General features: G+C 30.0%; 1 protein-coding gene across 1 annotated transcript in view; it reads right to left on the bottom strand.

Moving 5' to 3' along the window:
- The window catches only part of LOC141336980 (neural cell adhesion molecule 2), a 95,067-nt gene that overhangs the window by 64,296 nt on the left and 14,099 nt on the right, over positions 1-16,672 (bottom strand). The window contains exons 4-6 of the mRNA XM_073842701.1: positions 15,681-15,824; positions 11,424-11,561; positions 5,462-5,579 (exon numbers count right to left, since the gene is read on the bottom strand). Coding sequence (XP_073698802.1) covers positions 5,462-5,579; positions 11,424-11,561; positions 15,681-15,824 — 400 coding nt within the window. The remainder of the gene's footprint in view (positions 1-5,461; positions 5,580-11,423; positions 11,562-15,680; positions 15,825-16,672) is intronic.

Raw genomic sequence — 16,672 nt, 5'->3', positions numbered from 1 at the left:
CAAGTTCAATTAGTGTGAGGAAATTAATTTGGAGGACAAAAAGTTCATGTATGCATGCAATAATTATTCAGCAAATTCTATGACAGATTCTTAAAGGGTTAATTCACCCAAAAATTTAAATTAGACCATTATTTACTCACCCTCCAGGTATCCTAGGTGTATATGACTTTCAGATGAATCCAATGGGAGTTATTTCCAAGCTTTAGAATGCATGGTTCTGTGTTTCTCTTCATCAGTTCAAAACAAGTCCAATAAAGTGCATCCACCGACAATATAAAGTGCCTCACACTTTTTAGAGGCTATTTTTTATTATGGATAGATGCATTTTATTGGACTGGTGAAGAGAAACACTTGCCCATGCTGTTCTAAAGCTTGGAAATGCCAGGATCATTTTTTTAAATAACTCCCATTGGATTCATCTGAAAGAAGGAAGTCATATACACCTAGGATAACTGGAGGATGAGTAAATAATGGGCTAATTTTCATTTTTGGATGAGCTAACCTATAAAAAACAAACATCTTATACAATGACAGAAGTAATTTTATGGTAATAACTTTAAAATATATACATTTTATTTTAGCCTACTTTAAGAAATACAATATATTCCACAATTTAGTAGGTTATTTTTTAAATTACTAAAAAAAATGCAATGTTTGTTGTATAAAGACTTAGGGGAAAAAACAAACATCTTATATAATGAAAGTAAGGAAGTAATAAAAAAATATATATATTTGTTGTATTTAGCCTATTTTAAGAAATGTACCTTATTTCATATAAAGATTTTATTTTCAAAAACAGATAACTTATTTCAATTTTTTTTTTTAATTTTTAAAAATCATGTTTTTATTGTGTTTTATTGTGTTAGTAAGCTGTATGTTTTAAACTATATTTACTTTATATCAAAATAACCCAACAAAGAAAAACTTTTTTAAAAATATACTTTTTTATATATATATTACACAATAATATATCTGTACCACACGTATGTCTTAATTGCAATATTAGTTTTATAAAGACTTTTCTTATATAATGATACAAAATTAGTGATTTTTATTTTAGCTTATTTTAAGGAATGCAATATTGTTATGTCATAATTTTGTAGTTTCTTTTTCAATGCTATTAATTCTGCTATAATATATATATATATATATATATATATATATATATATATATATATATATACACATATACACAGTATATTATATAGCAGAAACAATAGCATTCAAAAAGAAACTACAAAATAATACAGTAAAAAAAAAAAAAAATACAATTTCAAATAGCTGTTTTCTACGTGAATATCTGTTAAAATGTAATTTATTTCTGTGATCAAAGCTGTATTTTCAGCATCATTACTCCAGTCTTCAGTGTCACATGATCCTTCAGAAATCATTCTAATATACTGATTTGATGCCCAAGAAACATTTCTGATTATTATCAATGTTAAAAACAGTTGTGCTTCCCAATATTTTAATAGAAACTGTCACAGATGAATTCACAGATAAATTAAAAAAGTCAAAAGAACAGCATTTATTTCAAAAATCATTTGCGACATTATAAATGTTAGAAATTCAATGCATCCTTGCAGAATAAAATACTGAATTAAAATAATCCTGCTTGTTAGTTAAAAAATTCTGAGCTACGAAAAGTCCAGAGACAACGCTATCTATAGAAATGAAGATTCACACTGCTAACAATTCAATCACACTAACAAGGGCACAATTATGGGAAGTGAACGCAGGTCTCTGTTCAGAGACACAATTAGCCGCTGGGCCATCAGGAAAAACAAAGGAACACGCAGGACCCAATTAAACTCTAACAAGCCAACGAAGCAGTCGTGAAGCACATGAACTCATGCAAAACACAAGATACATACTGAGCACAGAGTTCAGAGGAATGATATGCAATATCAAAAATGACAATTCTGTCGTGAGAAAATGAACACGAACATCTGCTCAACATCTCCTTTCGTGCTGCACAGATGAAGTCATTAATCGACACGAGGCCGAGTAAATGATGACAGAATGTTCATTTCTGACTCAACTATTCCTTTAAACAGATACAGAACAGATGCAAACAATAATTAATGAACAGCTGGAAATAATGATGACAATTAACTGACGGTAAAGAGACATTAACCAAACAAATCTGTCTGTTTGAGAATATAAAAAACAGTACAGTATTGATGTTCATTAAGCTGAATAATAACAATAACATGAAATATAGTTCATAAATATTAAATAATAGGAATTAAATGTTTATATGATAAAATGATATGATAAATACATAAAACTAAATAATAATAAATAAACATTCTTTTTTTTTTTTTTACATTTAATTTTAGTAAATGAAGTGAGTTCTTTTTAACACAACCAAGTGGCAATTATAAATTTCCGAATACACTTATTAAAAAAAATAATAATAATAATAATTATATATATATATATATATATATATATATATATATATATATATACACAAATCAATAATAATTATACATATTAAAAACTATTTAAATTAAATAATTAATTATTGAAAAAAAATGTAGTTTGATTTATGTTTTGAAAATGCTGCAAATTATTTATTAACACAACCAAGTGGCAATATTTAATTTTTGCATGCACTTATGTATATAGTATGCTAAATACATACAAATAATAATATTAAATATACATATTAAAACCTATTTACATAAAAATATTTTTATAACATATAATTATATATTAAATAGCATTGAATTACTATATTATCTATTGATGCTTATTATTCTAAATATTAATATTATGTATTTTTATCACAACATAACATTTTTCTATTTTAGAAAATGCAGTTAATTATTTATTAACACAACCAAGTGGCAATCTTTAATTTTTGAATGCACTTATTTATAAATTTCAATATAAATAAATATAAATATAAATGTTATTAAACAGTATAAAACACAATACAACATTGATGTACAGTAATCTATATAATAACAATAATATTACATATTATTAATAAATATAAATAACATTAGTAATGCCATGAATTAATGTAATATATTTGAAATATATATAAAATATTATGAAAAATACATAAAAATAAATAATAATAAACATACATATTTAAAACAATTAACATAAAAAAGCTTTTTATAATTGTAAATATAAATAGCATTGAATTAGAATATTACTTATTAATTATTTATTATATAAATATATAAGTTATAAAAATAAAAATGATTTTTAAATCAATGTTTATCACACTGAATCCTGAATTTCTTTACTTACCTTTTACTTTATATATATTAAGATATGGATTTGAGGGGTGTATTTGTATGTTCTTGATGCTTATTAATCAAATGAACAATAATTAATGGAAACCTGCAAGGTCCTGTTAAATGGAACAGAATATAAAAGTCTTGCTTAAATATGAATTTGTGAATCTACAAAGTATCTTCAGAGCGGCAAACTCTTCTGCCATCACTCATATAACACACTTTAACATCTCTGCTGTAAATAACTGTAATTTTGAAGTCGGAGTGAGTTAGAGAGAACTTTGCTCTGCAAAAATACCTCAGATTTAATGCACTTTAATTTCAGCAATTTAGAAAACGATGGTGTCAATCTTGCATGGGTTTAAATCGGTGAAAACTATAATTGTGCTGCACTTTGTGCTTGTAATATTCCGTCTGATGGCTTCAGATGTTAAAACTCCCACTCAAGGCCTTCGGACCTTTTCGTTCAACCTCATTCAACCCCATACATGACAAACACAAAAGACTTTATTACAGCTGTTGATTTAACACAATCATTTGGTTTAGAGCTGTCCGTCATCTTTCGCTGATGAATGAATGTATGCTTCAAATTCAAGTTATGAGGCAAAAAATGCCATCTTGTATTTATATCATATGATAGAGTTTGATAGAGTATAATAGATACTACTCTATCAGTAATAAAGACACAGTAAGTAACACACTGATCTGTATCTGCATTTTTGAAGTAGAAAGAGTAAAACTGTTCCTTTTATTTACAACTTCATAACAAAACAATCACAAGTTAACAATCATCAGGGTTACTACAACTTTTTTATTCTTTATTAATATTGATCTCAACAATTATTAATATTAATTTTAGTTTTTCAACTTTTTTTATGTTTAATTCAGTTTTAATAATTCATGAATTTTCTATTTTGTTACATTTAATTCATTGTGTTACATTAAATGTAATATTTTCAAATTTTGTTACATTTAATTCAATAAGTTACTTTAAATGTAGAATTTTCCAAATGTTTATGTTTTATTTAACGTGTTACTTTAAATTTAGAACCTTCAAACATTTTGCGTTTAAATTTTTCATTTAATTCAATGCATTACTTTAAATTTTGAATTTTCTAATTATGGACATTTAATTCAGTGTGTTACTTTTAATTTAGAATTTTCAAATTTTTTACATTTAATACGTTTAAATTTAGAATTTTCCAAATGCTTATGTTAAATTTAATGCGTTACTTTAAATTTAGAATTTTAAAAATTTTACCTTTAAATTTGGAATTTTCCAAAAATTTAATTTAATTCAACGCGTTACTTCACATTTAGAATTTTCCAGCTGTTTATGTTTAATTTAATGTTACTTTAAATTTAGAATTTTCCAAATTTTCACGATTAAGAATTTTCCTAAATGTTATGTTTAATTGAATGCATTATGTTAAATTTTGAACTTTCAAAATGTAATATGAAATTTACTAGCAATTTCTGAGTGAAATTTGTTCCTACATCAGTTTTTTCATTATTATTGACAGCTTTAATTTCTTAAAAATGATTTCATATTTCAATATAAAATGTTTAAACACCCATTAAAACTGATGCATGACAATTATTTATCAATGTTAGCATTTAGCAATGTTAAATCAACATATTTCTTTATGTTTAATTATTAAGTATGTCTAATATGTTTTAATGTATTTTTAATGCACTTATTGACAAACTGCATACATGAAAAGGCTTTTCATATAATATAAAGCTATATTTTGTAAAGCATCTTCAATGCTTTTCTGATTTAATGCAATTTACACAAAATGAATGATCTTTTGAGGGTAATTTCTCAAAATTGATGTGATGATAAAAATCCATGATAAAATTGGCAATGCAACAACTTCCATCCGCACAGGTCAGTTATCAAACATTTCACACGGACACGTTCAGTGTCTCCATCACACAATAGAAAGATCTCCGAGTTTGAGCGTTTCCGGCCCTCACCTCAGTTATCACGGAAGGCTTTGAACGTCTGATCAAAGCACAGATCAGCTCTTCACGGCCCGACGCCACAGAGCCGCTGCCATTTGCATACAGATAGAAAAGATGAATGGAGGACACTGTGCCCTATATACTAGCAGTGATGTCCAGCGGCCTACATTCTGCAGCACACATCACCGCATCTTCAACATTCAGAGTGTCTCTTGACAAACATTACTGTTACCCACCAGTACCAGGTCACCTGAGGGTCGGGAGAGCCGGACGTGATGCAGGTGAACGTCACTGACTCCTGGTAGTCGGCCGTGGCGTTGAAGGACTGCTGTGGCACTGACAGAACCGGAGGAACTGAAACGACAACACACACAGGCATGTTCAACACAGGTTTAAAAAAGTTAAAGTGTTCAGTTAAAAAAACAACAAAAAAACAACAACATATAAATAAATAAATTAATTTAATTTAATAAAAAAATATACAATTAAAAACAGTAAAAAATGTTCAATTTAAATGAAAAATATTATATTTAAAAGTAGTAAAACTGTTAAATAAAAAATGTTACAGTTAATATAGCAAAAATGTTTGATGTAATCTTTAATAAGTTTCATTTAAATTTTAAAATGTTACAATACAGCAAAAATGTTTGATTTAAACTTTAATAAGTTTCATTTAAAAATAAAAAAGTTACATTTAAATTTTAAAAATGTTACAATTAAAAACAGCCAAAAATGTTACATTTAAATAAAAATGTTATATTTAATAGTAGTAACTATTAATTATTAACTTAATATAGCAAAAATGTTTGATTTAAACTTACAATTAAAAACTGTAAAAAATGTTACATTTAACTAAATTTTTTTATATTTATTAGTAAAACTGTTAAAAAATGTTATTATTAATATTGAAAAAAATGTTGATTTAAATTTAAATCCATTTTATTTAAAAAATAAAAAAAATTACATTTTAAAAATGTTAAAAATAAAAAGAGTAAAAAAATGTTACATTTAAATAAAAAAATATTAAAAGTAGTAAAACTGTTAAATAAATTTTTTTACAATTAATATAGCAAAAATGTTTGACTTAAAATTCAAGTTTGATTACAAATAAAAAAGTTACATTTAAATTTTAAAAATGTTACAATTAAAAACAGCAAAAAATATTACATTTAAAAAAAATAATATTTAAAAGTAGTAAAACTGTTAAATACAATTTTTTACAATTAATATAGCAAAACATTTTGCCTTAAAATTCAATAAGTTTCATTAAAAAATAAAAAGTTCCATTTAAATTTAAAAATGTTACAATTGAAAACAGCAAAAAAAGTAGCAAAACTGTTAAATATATTTTTTTACAATTAATATAGCAATAAATGTTCGATTTAAACTGTAATAATTTTCATTTAAAAAATGTTACATTTAAATTTTTAAAATGTTACAATTAAAAACAGCAAAAAAATACATTTAAATAAAAAAATATATTTAAAAGTAGTAAAACTGTTAAATACAAAATTTGACAATTAATGTAGCAAAAATGTTTGATTTAACGTTAATAAGTTTCATTTAAAAAATAAATAAATATTGAATTTACATTTTAAAAATGTTACAATTAAAAACTGCATTTTTAAAAAAAATTATTCAAAAATGTTATATTTAAAAGTAGTAAAACTGTAAAATATTTTTACAATTAATATAACAAAATGTTTTGATTTAAACGTTAATAAGTTTAATTTAAAAATAAATAAATGTTACTTTTAAATAAAAAAAAATACAATAATAGTAATACTGTTAAATAAAAAAGTTACAATTAATATAGCAAATGTTTGATTTAAACATTAAAAAGTTTCATTTAAAAATAAATACATTGTAATTTACAAAATGTTACAATTAAAAACAGCAAAAAAAAATTAAATTTAATTAAAAAAAATTCTATTTAAAACTAGTAAAACTGTTAAATATTTTTTTACAATTAATATAGAACACATATTTGATTTAAACTTTAATCAATAATTTTAATAAGCTTCATTTAAAAATAAAAAAATGTTAAATAAATAAAAATGTTACAATTAAAAACAGTATAAAATGTTACATTTAAATAAAAAATGTATGTAAAGTTTGTCCAAACTTAACAGTGATTTAACAGTGTCACACCAAACCACGTCAGCCGTGTTTACATTCTCTCTTCATTCTGATTTCCCAGAATAATGTCCTTATTTCAAAACAGCTTTGTGTCATGTCAGATCCATCTGATATGATGCTTTACGAGAATCAAACTCTGCCCATCAAACTCCAGCACAATCATTATTCGCCGCTCTGTGATTCGCTCCCTGTTAGAATTCGCCCAAGTTCAAAGAGTCTGAAATGAGTGTTTTTTTCCTGCGATGCGTATCAGCGAAGGACGACGCAAATGAGACACCCTCTATCTCACTGACATTTCCTTTTAAAGGATGAAGCAGACGCAGACAGAAGTTGGCGATTCGCCCCCGTCTGTGCTCAAACCGCTCCTCTGATGATGAAAGTCAGGGTTAAGGGCGCGGAAAGACCACGCTAACACACGTCTGCATGCTAATCATCGCCGTAAACGCTTCCACGCACACATATGAACAAGATAGTTAGAAAAAAACTGAGACGAGCAAACAAAGAGCAGGCACTTCTTAAATCATCACTCAATAATGTGAAGGATTTCTGCAGAAAACACAAGCTCAAGAGCATCACAAATGCTGGTCAACCCAAGCTAGTAAAGAAGACAGGAGAAACGACACAATGCATGACTGAATAAGTTATATTATAAGTTATAAGTATAAGTTTGGATGGTCCATCAATATTTATCTATATATACAGTCGTGGCCAAAAGTTTTGAGAATTACATAAATATTGGAAATTGGAAAAGTTGCTGCTTAAGTTTTTATAATCGCAATTTGCATTTACTCCAGAATGTTATGAAGAGTGATCAGATGAATTGCATAGTCCTTCTTTGCCATGAAAATCAACTTAATCCCCAAAAAAAACTTTCCACTGCATTGTTAAGAAGGCTTCAGGGCGTCCAAGAAAGTCCAGCAAGCGTCAGGATGGTCTCCTAAAGAGGATTGAGCTGCGGGATCGGAGTGACACCAGTGCAGAGCTTGCTCAGGAATGGCAGCAGGCAGGTGTGAGCGCATCTGAACACACAGTGAGGCCAAGACTTTTGGAAGATGGCCTGGTCTCAAGAAGGGCAGCAAAGAAGCCACTTCTCTCCAAAAAAAAAAAAACATCAGGGACAGATTGATCTTCTGCAAAAAGTATGGCGAATGGACTGCTGAGGACTGGGGCAAAGTCATATTCTCCGATGAAGCCTCTTTCCGATTGTTTTGGGCATCTGGAAAAAGGCTTGTCCGGAGAAGAAAAGGGGAGCGCTACCATCAGTCCTGTGTCATGCCAACAGTAAAGCATCCTGAGACCATTCATGTGTGGGGTTGCTTCTCATCCAAGGGAGTGGGCTCACTCACAATTTTGCCCAAAAACACAGCCATGAATAAAGAATGGTACCAAAACACCCTCCAACAGCAACTTCTTCCAACAATCCAACAACAGTTTGGTGAAGAACAATGCATTTTCCAGCACGATGGAGCACTGTGCCATAAGGCAAAAGTGATAACTAAGTGGCTCGGGGACCAAAACGTTGAAATTTTGGGTTCATGGCCTGGAAACTCCCCAGATCTTAATCCCATTGAGAACTTGTGGTCAATCCTCAAGAGGCGGGTGGACAAACAAAAACCAACTAATTCTGACAAACTCCAAGAAGTGATTATGAAAGAATGGGTTGCTATCAGTCAGGATTTGGCCCAGAAGTTGATTGAGAGCATGCCCAGTCGAATTGCAGAGGTCCTGAAAAAGAAGGGCCAACACTGCAAATACTGACTCTTTGCATAAATGTCATGTAATTGTCGATAAAAGCCTTTGAAACGTATGAAGTGCTTGTAATTATATTTCAGTACATCACAGAAACAACTATATATATACTATATATATATATATATATATATATATATATATATAGTATATAGTATATAGTATATAGTATGTATATATAAAGTATATATAAGTTATATATGAAATGGTTAGCCTTAACTAAATGTGCAAATCTATAAAATTTTGGATGGGAAATGATTGTGGTGGTAAAGTCCCAGTTAACCAGCATAAACCAGTCTAAAGACACAATTTAAGACTAAAATGCTAGTCTTTTCAGATTCAACCTAAAATGGGTGTTAGCTTATCAACTCAGCATCTTTAAGCTCATTTTTCTGCTGACTGGATTTGTGACTAAATGTTTCAGTTAACATAAACTTCAAGCTTCTGTGACTCTGAAGTAAACAGCGACCTTATCTTCACCAAACGCTTCATGAAACGCCGCCCGTCTTTTCAGGGCATTCATTTACCTTGTTCTGCAAAATGAGCCGTCATCAGGATTTGATAGCGCCGAGCTCTGCCTGAACGGACACAATAGTATTTGCACAACTCATACTTCTTTAAACTGATGTAATAACATGCAAAGACGAATAAAAGTGCGTTGCATTCAATTTAGCATCACCACTTATAGCTTTCAGGAAGATCCAATAAGCTCGCTCAATGAGGCGCATCCTATTATCCCCAAGACATGGCAAGCGCCGTCTGCCTCGGAAACAGAACAACCTGCTGCTTAAATCACTTAGCGAGCACTGACTAGAAAGGGACGACGCCCGGGTCTCGTGTCCAAGACTGAGGATTGAATCCAGAATTTTCCCCTAGATTTATTTCCAGCCTTGGCTGAGCTGCAGCGGATCGTAACGATGTGTTGGAATGCCATCCGCCACTGTAATGAAACGGCTTGTTCTGCTTTGACCTTCCATCTTGAGTTAACATGGTCATGTTGCATGTGAGCACCATCTGTTTGAGGCTAGTTTGGATCGTTGTTCTTCTAGTAAGGACAGAATATAGAGGCTGTTTAAGAGAAATATGACTTGTAATTGACTTTTTCAACCGATATGTTTTGTTCGATATGTTTAAAGATGCAGATTCTCAAATGGGTTTTTAAAAGTTGTTACAAATGTTACAATTAAAAACTGTAAAATTGTTATATTTAAATAAAATTTTACATTAAAAAGTAGTAAAAATGTTAAATAAAAAAAAATTACATTTGAAAAATGTTACAATTAAAACTGTAAAATTTAAAATGTAAACATTTTTACATTTAAAAATAGTAAAAATGTTAAATAAAAAAATATTACATTTAAAACAATACAATTGTTCAATTTAAATTATAAAAATGTCACAATAAAAAAATGTAAAATGATACATTTAAATAAAAAGTTACATTTATAAATAGTAAAAATGTAAAAGTGTTTCATTCAAAAAATGAAATTGTAAAATGTTTCATAAAAAAACTCTAGTTTACATTTTTAGTAAAATTTACATTTTAAATATAAAAATAGAAACAAAATTAGAAAATAAATATATTAAATTGAATTTAAATATTAAAAGTTACATTTAAAAAAAAATGTTAAATTTAAATAATAAAAAAGTCACAATAAAAAAAAGAGTAAAAATGTTTAAACGTTTAGTAAAAATATTTTACATTCAAATTTAGAAAGTTACACTTTATAATAAAAATGTTAAAATTGAATTAAAAAGTTACATTTAAAAACAGTAAAAATAGTTTATTTTTACAATAAAAAAATAAATAATAAAACATAAACAAAATACATTAAAGCCTTACCAGCTGAATGATAGCCCAATTATATCTAGTATAAAATTTATTTTTGAAAGAAAATTAGAGTAAAACATTTAAATTCCAATACAACATTTTTTTTTATCTAATAATCCCACCTAAAATATATAATTAGACATTTTACAGCTCAATTAAAACATCTGAAGAAGTAAACAATCATGTGTGTATTATTTTAAACAACTTTTTTGTATTATTGATACAGCTTTACTTGTATTGCACCCTAAAGATTTCCTTCAGACGCTCTTAAAAACATCAGTGCTACTTAAATCACATATTTCATCTCATTGTTTCGTCACCTTCATGGGATCCTTCAGAACTTGTTGCTTCTTCTTTGCTGACAGGTTTTATTAAGTGAGCTGGTGACTGGTGAGTCTGTGACAGCCGAGCGCTGTAGAGTTATTGAGCTGCTCAGAGAACAGTGAGGAAGTGCATACAGTGTGTGAAGATGCTCTTACCATTGACCAGCACCACGATGTCCCTGAAATCAATTTCTCCTCTGGCCTCAACGCGAGCCTCACAGCGATACACACTCTCATCAGCTTTACTCACTCGCAGGATCTGCAGGTTGTTGCTGGGAAGGACCTGAAATCTGCCTTCAGGAAGAGACACAAACACAGATGTTAAAACTGGGTGAGAAAACTTGGCTCTCTGTGTGTCTGTCAGTAACAGTGACACTGATACTGATACAGAACATTTCAGATGTCACAGGCTTGCACTCTTTGGATTGATAACTAAACTCAAACCAGCAGGCAAAGGTTTCTCTGTAAACTTAAAGTCACTGGGGGCCAAGACCGAAACCTGATTATTTTCATCCAGTGGGAGTCTATGGCAGCCCTATGAATGGAACAAAGGGAAATTATGAAATTTGGCACACTTGTAGTGATGGCCATGAATAGTTATCTGACCAAATTTGGGGTCTCTAGAACCAACTCTATAGCGCCACCACTAGTTCAAAAATTCAACATTTAAATGGTAATAAGTCTTGAGCCCTAATTCTAGAAAACTGAATGCTAGTACACCTGATTCCTCTCCTCATGCTGATCACATATAACAACTTACATTAAGACTACACCCATTACACCTACTTTGAAAGTACAGTATTCTATTTATTTTGCTACTCCTTGAAAACTGGTTCAGAGGCTACATCTTGGCCAAACTTTGATCAATTGAAATTAAACTTGGTACGCCTCATCAACACCATGCTTCGAGGGTCCATGCCAGAGTTGGGAACAGCGCCACCTATGGGTCGTGAGATACCAAAAATGCTATTTCTTTGCTTGTAACTTTAGAACAGTTGGTCAGAACAATTTAACATTTAAATTGTAATAATAATGCTTGAAACCCTAATTTAAGATAAATTAAGCTTCATACACCTGATTCCTCTCCTCATGCTTATCACATTCAATAGCTTACATTAAGACTCCAAACATTACAGTGACAGCCATTTTGAAAGTACAGTATTCTATATATTTTTTTGCTACTCCTCCTTGAAAATTGGTCTAATTTTTCCCAAAATTGTCTCAGATGATCTTTGAACTGAGCTGCACAGAAATGACTGAATTTATAATTTTTTTCATTTATCTTTGTTCAAAAGTTATGATTTCGTTATGATGTCGCAAAGTTGACGATGTCGACCCAAAATTGGTTCAGAGGCTATATCTTTGCCAAACTTTGATCAATTAAAATGAAACATGGTATGCTTCATCAACACTATGCTCTGAGGGTCCATGCCAAAGTTGGGAACAGAGATACCAAAAATGCAAATTTTTGTGTATAACTTCAGAACAGCTGGTCAGAACAATTCAACATTTAAATGGTAATAACTCTTGAACCCATACTTCTAGAAAAATTAAACTTAGTACACCTGATTCCTCTCCTCATGCTGATCACATTCAATAGCTTACATTAAGACTCCAACCATTACAGTGACAGCCATTTTGAAAGTACAGTATTCTATATATTTTTTTGCTACTCCTCTGGTCTATTTTGGTCTATTTTTTCCCAAAATTGTCTCAGATGATCTTTGAACTGAGCTGCACAGAAATGACTGAATTTATTAATTTTTTCATTTATCTTTGTTCAAAAATTATAATGTCGCAAAGTTGACGATGTCGACCCAAAATTGGTTCAGAGGCTATATCTTTGCCAAACTTTGGTCAATTAAAATGAAACGTGGTATGCTTCATCAACACTATGCTCTGAGGGTACACCTGATTCCTCTCCTCATGCTGATCACATTCAATAGCTTACATTAAGACTCCAAACATTACAGTAGCGGCCATTTTGAAAAGTACAGTATTCTATTTTTTTGCTACTCCTCCTTGAAAATTGACCCAATTCTTCCTAAAATTGTCTCAGATTATCTTTGTACTAGGTTGCATAGAAATGACTGAACACATTTTTTAATTCATCTTTATTCAAAAGTTATGATGTCGCATAGTTAACAGGCTTGACCCAAAATTGGTTCAGAGGCTATATCTTGGCCAAACTTTGATCAATTGAAATGAAACTTGGTACACTTCATCAACACCATGCTCTGAGGGTCCATGCCAAAGTTGGGAACAGCGCCACCTATGGGTCGTGAGATACCAAAAATGCTAATTTTTGCTTGTAACTTTAGAACAGTTGGCTAGAACAATTCAACATTTAAATGGTAATAACTCTTGAACCCCTAATTCTAGAAAAATTAAACTTGATAGAAATGTAGTCCTGTGTGCGGCAGAAAAAGAAGAAAGCTGAGGATGTAATCAACAGACTCCTTTTTCATCTGTGCGCAATAATAGGACAATTTTATCATCAATCCTCAAAACTACTTCTGCGTCCATTTCAAGGACATTTTCTAAATGAAACACCTTCAGGATTACAGCCTTTCTTTGGCTTTTGTCATCCCTCGCTGATAAACACACACCTTTTCTCCTTTGGTTCGGGAGAGATATTTATAACTGGCTCCCTAATTAGAATAAAAATAATCAAATCTCCATCTTTTAATCTCCCGGGCTGGAAAGTGCAGATAGCTTGTCAAAGTTCTGCCTTTGAATTCTAATTAATGGTTTGACACCTAAAACGCAGATGGAAGTTTTTATTCCCTCAGAGAACTTCACTGAATTCAGACAATGAGCGTGGTTTCATCCGAAATGCATTAAAATATTTATGTGCTGGAATCGGCTGGTGTTTTGATGGTTGTTAATGGATGTTTTTCAATAACAGAAGAATATGTAAAAGTATGGTATTTGAGTTAAAAGACCCCTGCTGCTGAAACACAATAATTAACATGTTTAACATCTTCAATTTACAGAAAAATCTGGATGACTTTTCCATTTGTTGACATAGTTTGATTAATCATATATTAAGATTTTTCATGTTTTGTTTAATTTTATTCTCATCAAAGTTCGATTTATTTGATCAAAAATACAGAAAATATTATTGCAATTCAAAATAACATTTTTTATTTTAATATAATTTAAAATATAATTTATTTCTGTGATGCAAAGCTGAATTTTCATCAGCCACTGCTTAAGATTTCCGCAATCCACGTGATCCTTCTAATCATTCTAATATACTGATATATTACTTTTATTATCAATGTTCAGAAACAGCTGCTTAATATTTTTTGGAACCTGTGATATTTTTTTCAGGATTTTTTGATTATATATATATATATATTTGATTATATAATTTTGTTTCTGCATTTTTAAAATGAATGAAAACCTGCTGATTAAAAAATTAAAACTCACAATTCAGAGTTTTTTTTTCAAGCAATTCTGACTTCTTTTCACATTATTGTGAGATATAAACTCGCAATTGCAAGTGCAATTCTGAGGAAAAAGACAATTTTCGGTAACACTTTAGAATGGGTAACACTTATTCACTATTAACTATGACTTATTAGCATGCATATTACTAGAAAATTGGCCATTTATTAGTACTTATTAAGCACAAATTAATGCCTTATTCTACATCCCTAATCCTACCCAATACCTAAACCTAACAACTACCTTACTAACTATTAATAAGCAGCAAATTAGGAATTTATTGAAGGAAAGGTCCTAATTAATAGTGAATAAGTGTTACCTATTCTAAAGTGTTACTCAATTTTCTTACAAAAGGCAGAGGCAGACAGTAGTGACATATTTTTCCTGTGCTTTAAAAGTACTTTCCAAGTGCTTTTGGAAATTGGTTAAAATGTTGAGTTAAATAAATTAAAAAACATTTTGCCTTACCATGACTTATTGACCTTTCCTCTTTTTTTATACATATATTATAGTAATTCCATGTTATTATTTAATATACTTTGGAGTAGCATGACTATATGTGACATCAAAACCAGCCATAAAGGTCAATTGTTTGAAATTGAGATGCATATATCATGTGAAAACTAAATAAAAACGCTTTCCATTGATGTATCATTTGTTAGAATAGGACTGGAATCTGAGGGTGCAAAAAAAAAAAAAAACCGAAACGTTAAGAAAATCGCATTTAATGCTGTCCAAATGAAGTACTTAGCAATGCATATTACCAATCAAAAAATAAGTTTTCATATATTTAAGGTGGGAAATTTACAAAATATCTTCATGCAGCATGATCTTTATTTAATATCCTAATGATTTTTGGCATAAAAGAAATATTGCCAATTTTGACCCATACAATTGCTGTATGCTGGTTTTGTGGTCCAGGGTGACATATGAGTGTATATGAATTGTTAGTGTTCTTACTGTTGGGTTCAGATGTAATTTCTCTGTTCTTGTAGAACCAGGACACGGCGGGCACCGGTGAACTGATAACATCGCAGATGACCTCAGCATCCTCGCCCTGACGAAACTCCTGCGGCGTCTTCACCTCACGGAACGTCAGCTTCTCTGAAAACAAACACACACAGTCACATCAAACACCCCAGGAACCCAGCGTTAAACCCTCAGAGATCTTAATCTGGGTCATTTTAGTTAAAGGGAGACACTGCTGGAAAAAACCGCTAAAACACCCCAAAGACACTGTTAAGTGTTTCTTTTATAGCACTTTATCTATTTGTGTCAGTAGATTTCAGTTACAATGCATATTTTTAAAGGCTGTTTTCTTAAAATGAGTTTTTTCTTCTACACTGAGCCATAAATCTCCACTTCATTAACACTTAACCACACCAAACTAGACATTTTTATTCCTGTCCTGTTTATATCCTGAAGGTTTTTACAGAGGGGTTTATATATTTTTGTAATAATGTTTGCAATTATCAAAGTAATCAATCAACTGGGTAAGTAAGGTAATAACTATTACTTTTTTTCTTTTTTACCCTGTTCATCTGCAGTGTCTCGCCTTATGGGACAGTTCACTTAAAAAGCTAAAATTATATCATCATTTACTTATACAGTGATCTGTCACACTGCATTAAAGACCGTGACAAACACATTATTGTAATAAATAAATTGGTTTTGAAAAATGAGATTTTGGAAAATCTCCCGGTGCTCCAAATCTGGCCATTTGTATACTTAACAGGCTAGAATATTCTCTCAAAATATTATAACTATATCTCTCTCTAATCTCATAATTGCTATGAATTCTTGTAATTTTATTAATTGTAACTTTGAAATATTTTCACTTTATTCTCTTAATTTTGACTTTATTCTAAAAATACCTCTACTTTAATTTTGTAATTTTAGCTTTATTCTTGAAATATTTAGATTTTATTCTCATAATATTTCGACTTTACTCT

Source organism: Garra rufa, chromosome 6 (genome assembly GCF_049309525.1).
Source record: "Garra rufa chromosome 6, GarRuf1.0, whole genome shotgun sequence".
NCBI classification, from domain to species: Eukaryota; Metazoa; Chordata; class Actinopteri; order Cypriniformes; family Cyprinidae; genus Garra; species Garra rufa.
The sequence above is the reverse complement of the archived record's forward strand: the minus strand, read 5'-3'. Positions and strand labels throughout refer to the sequence as shown.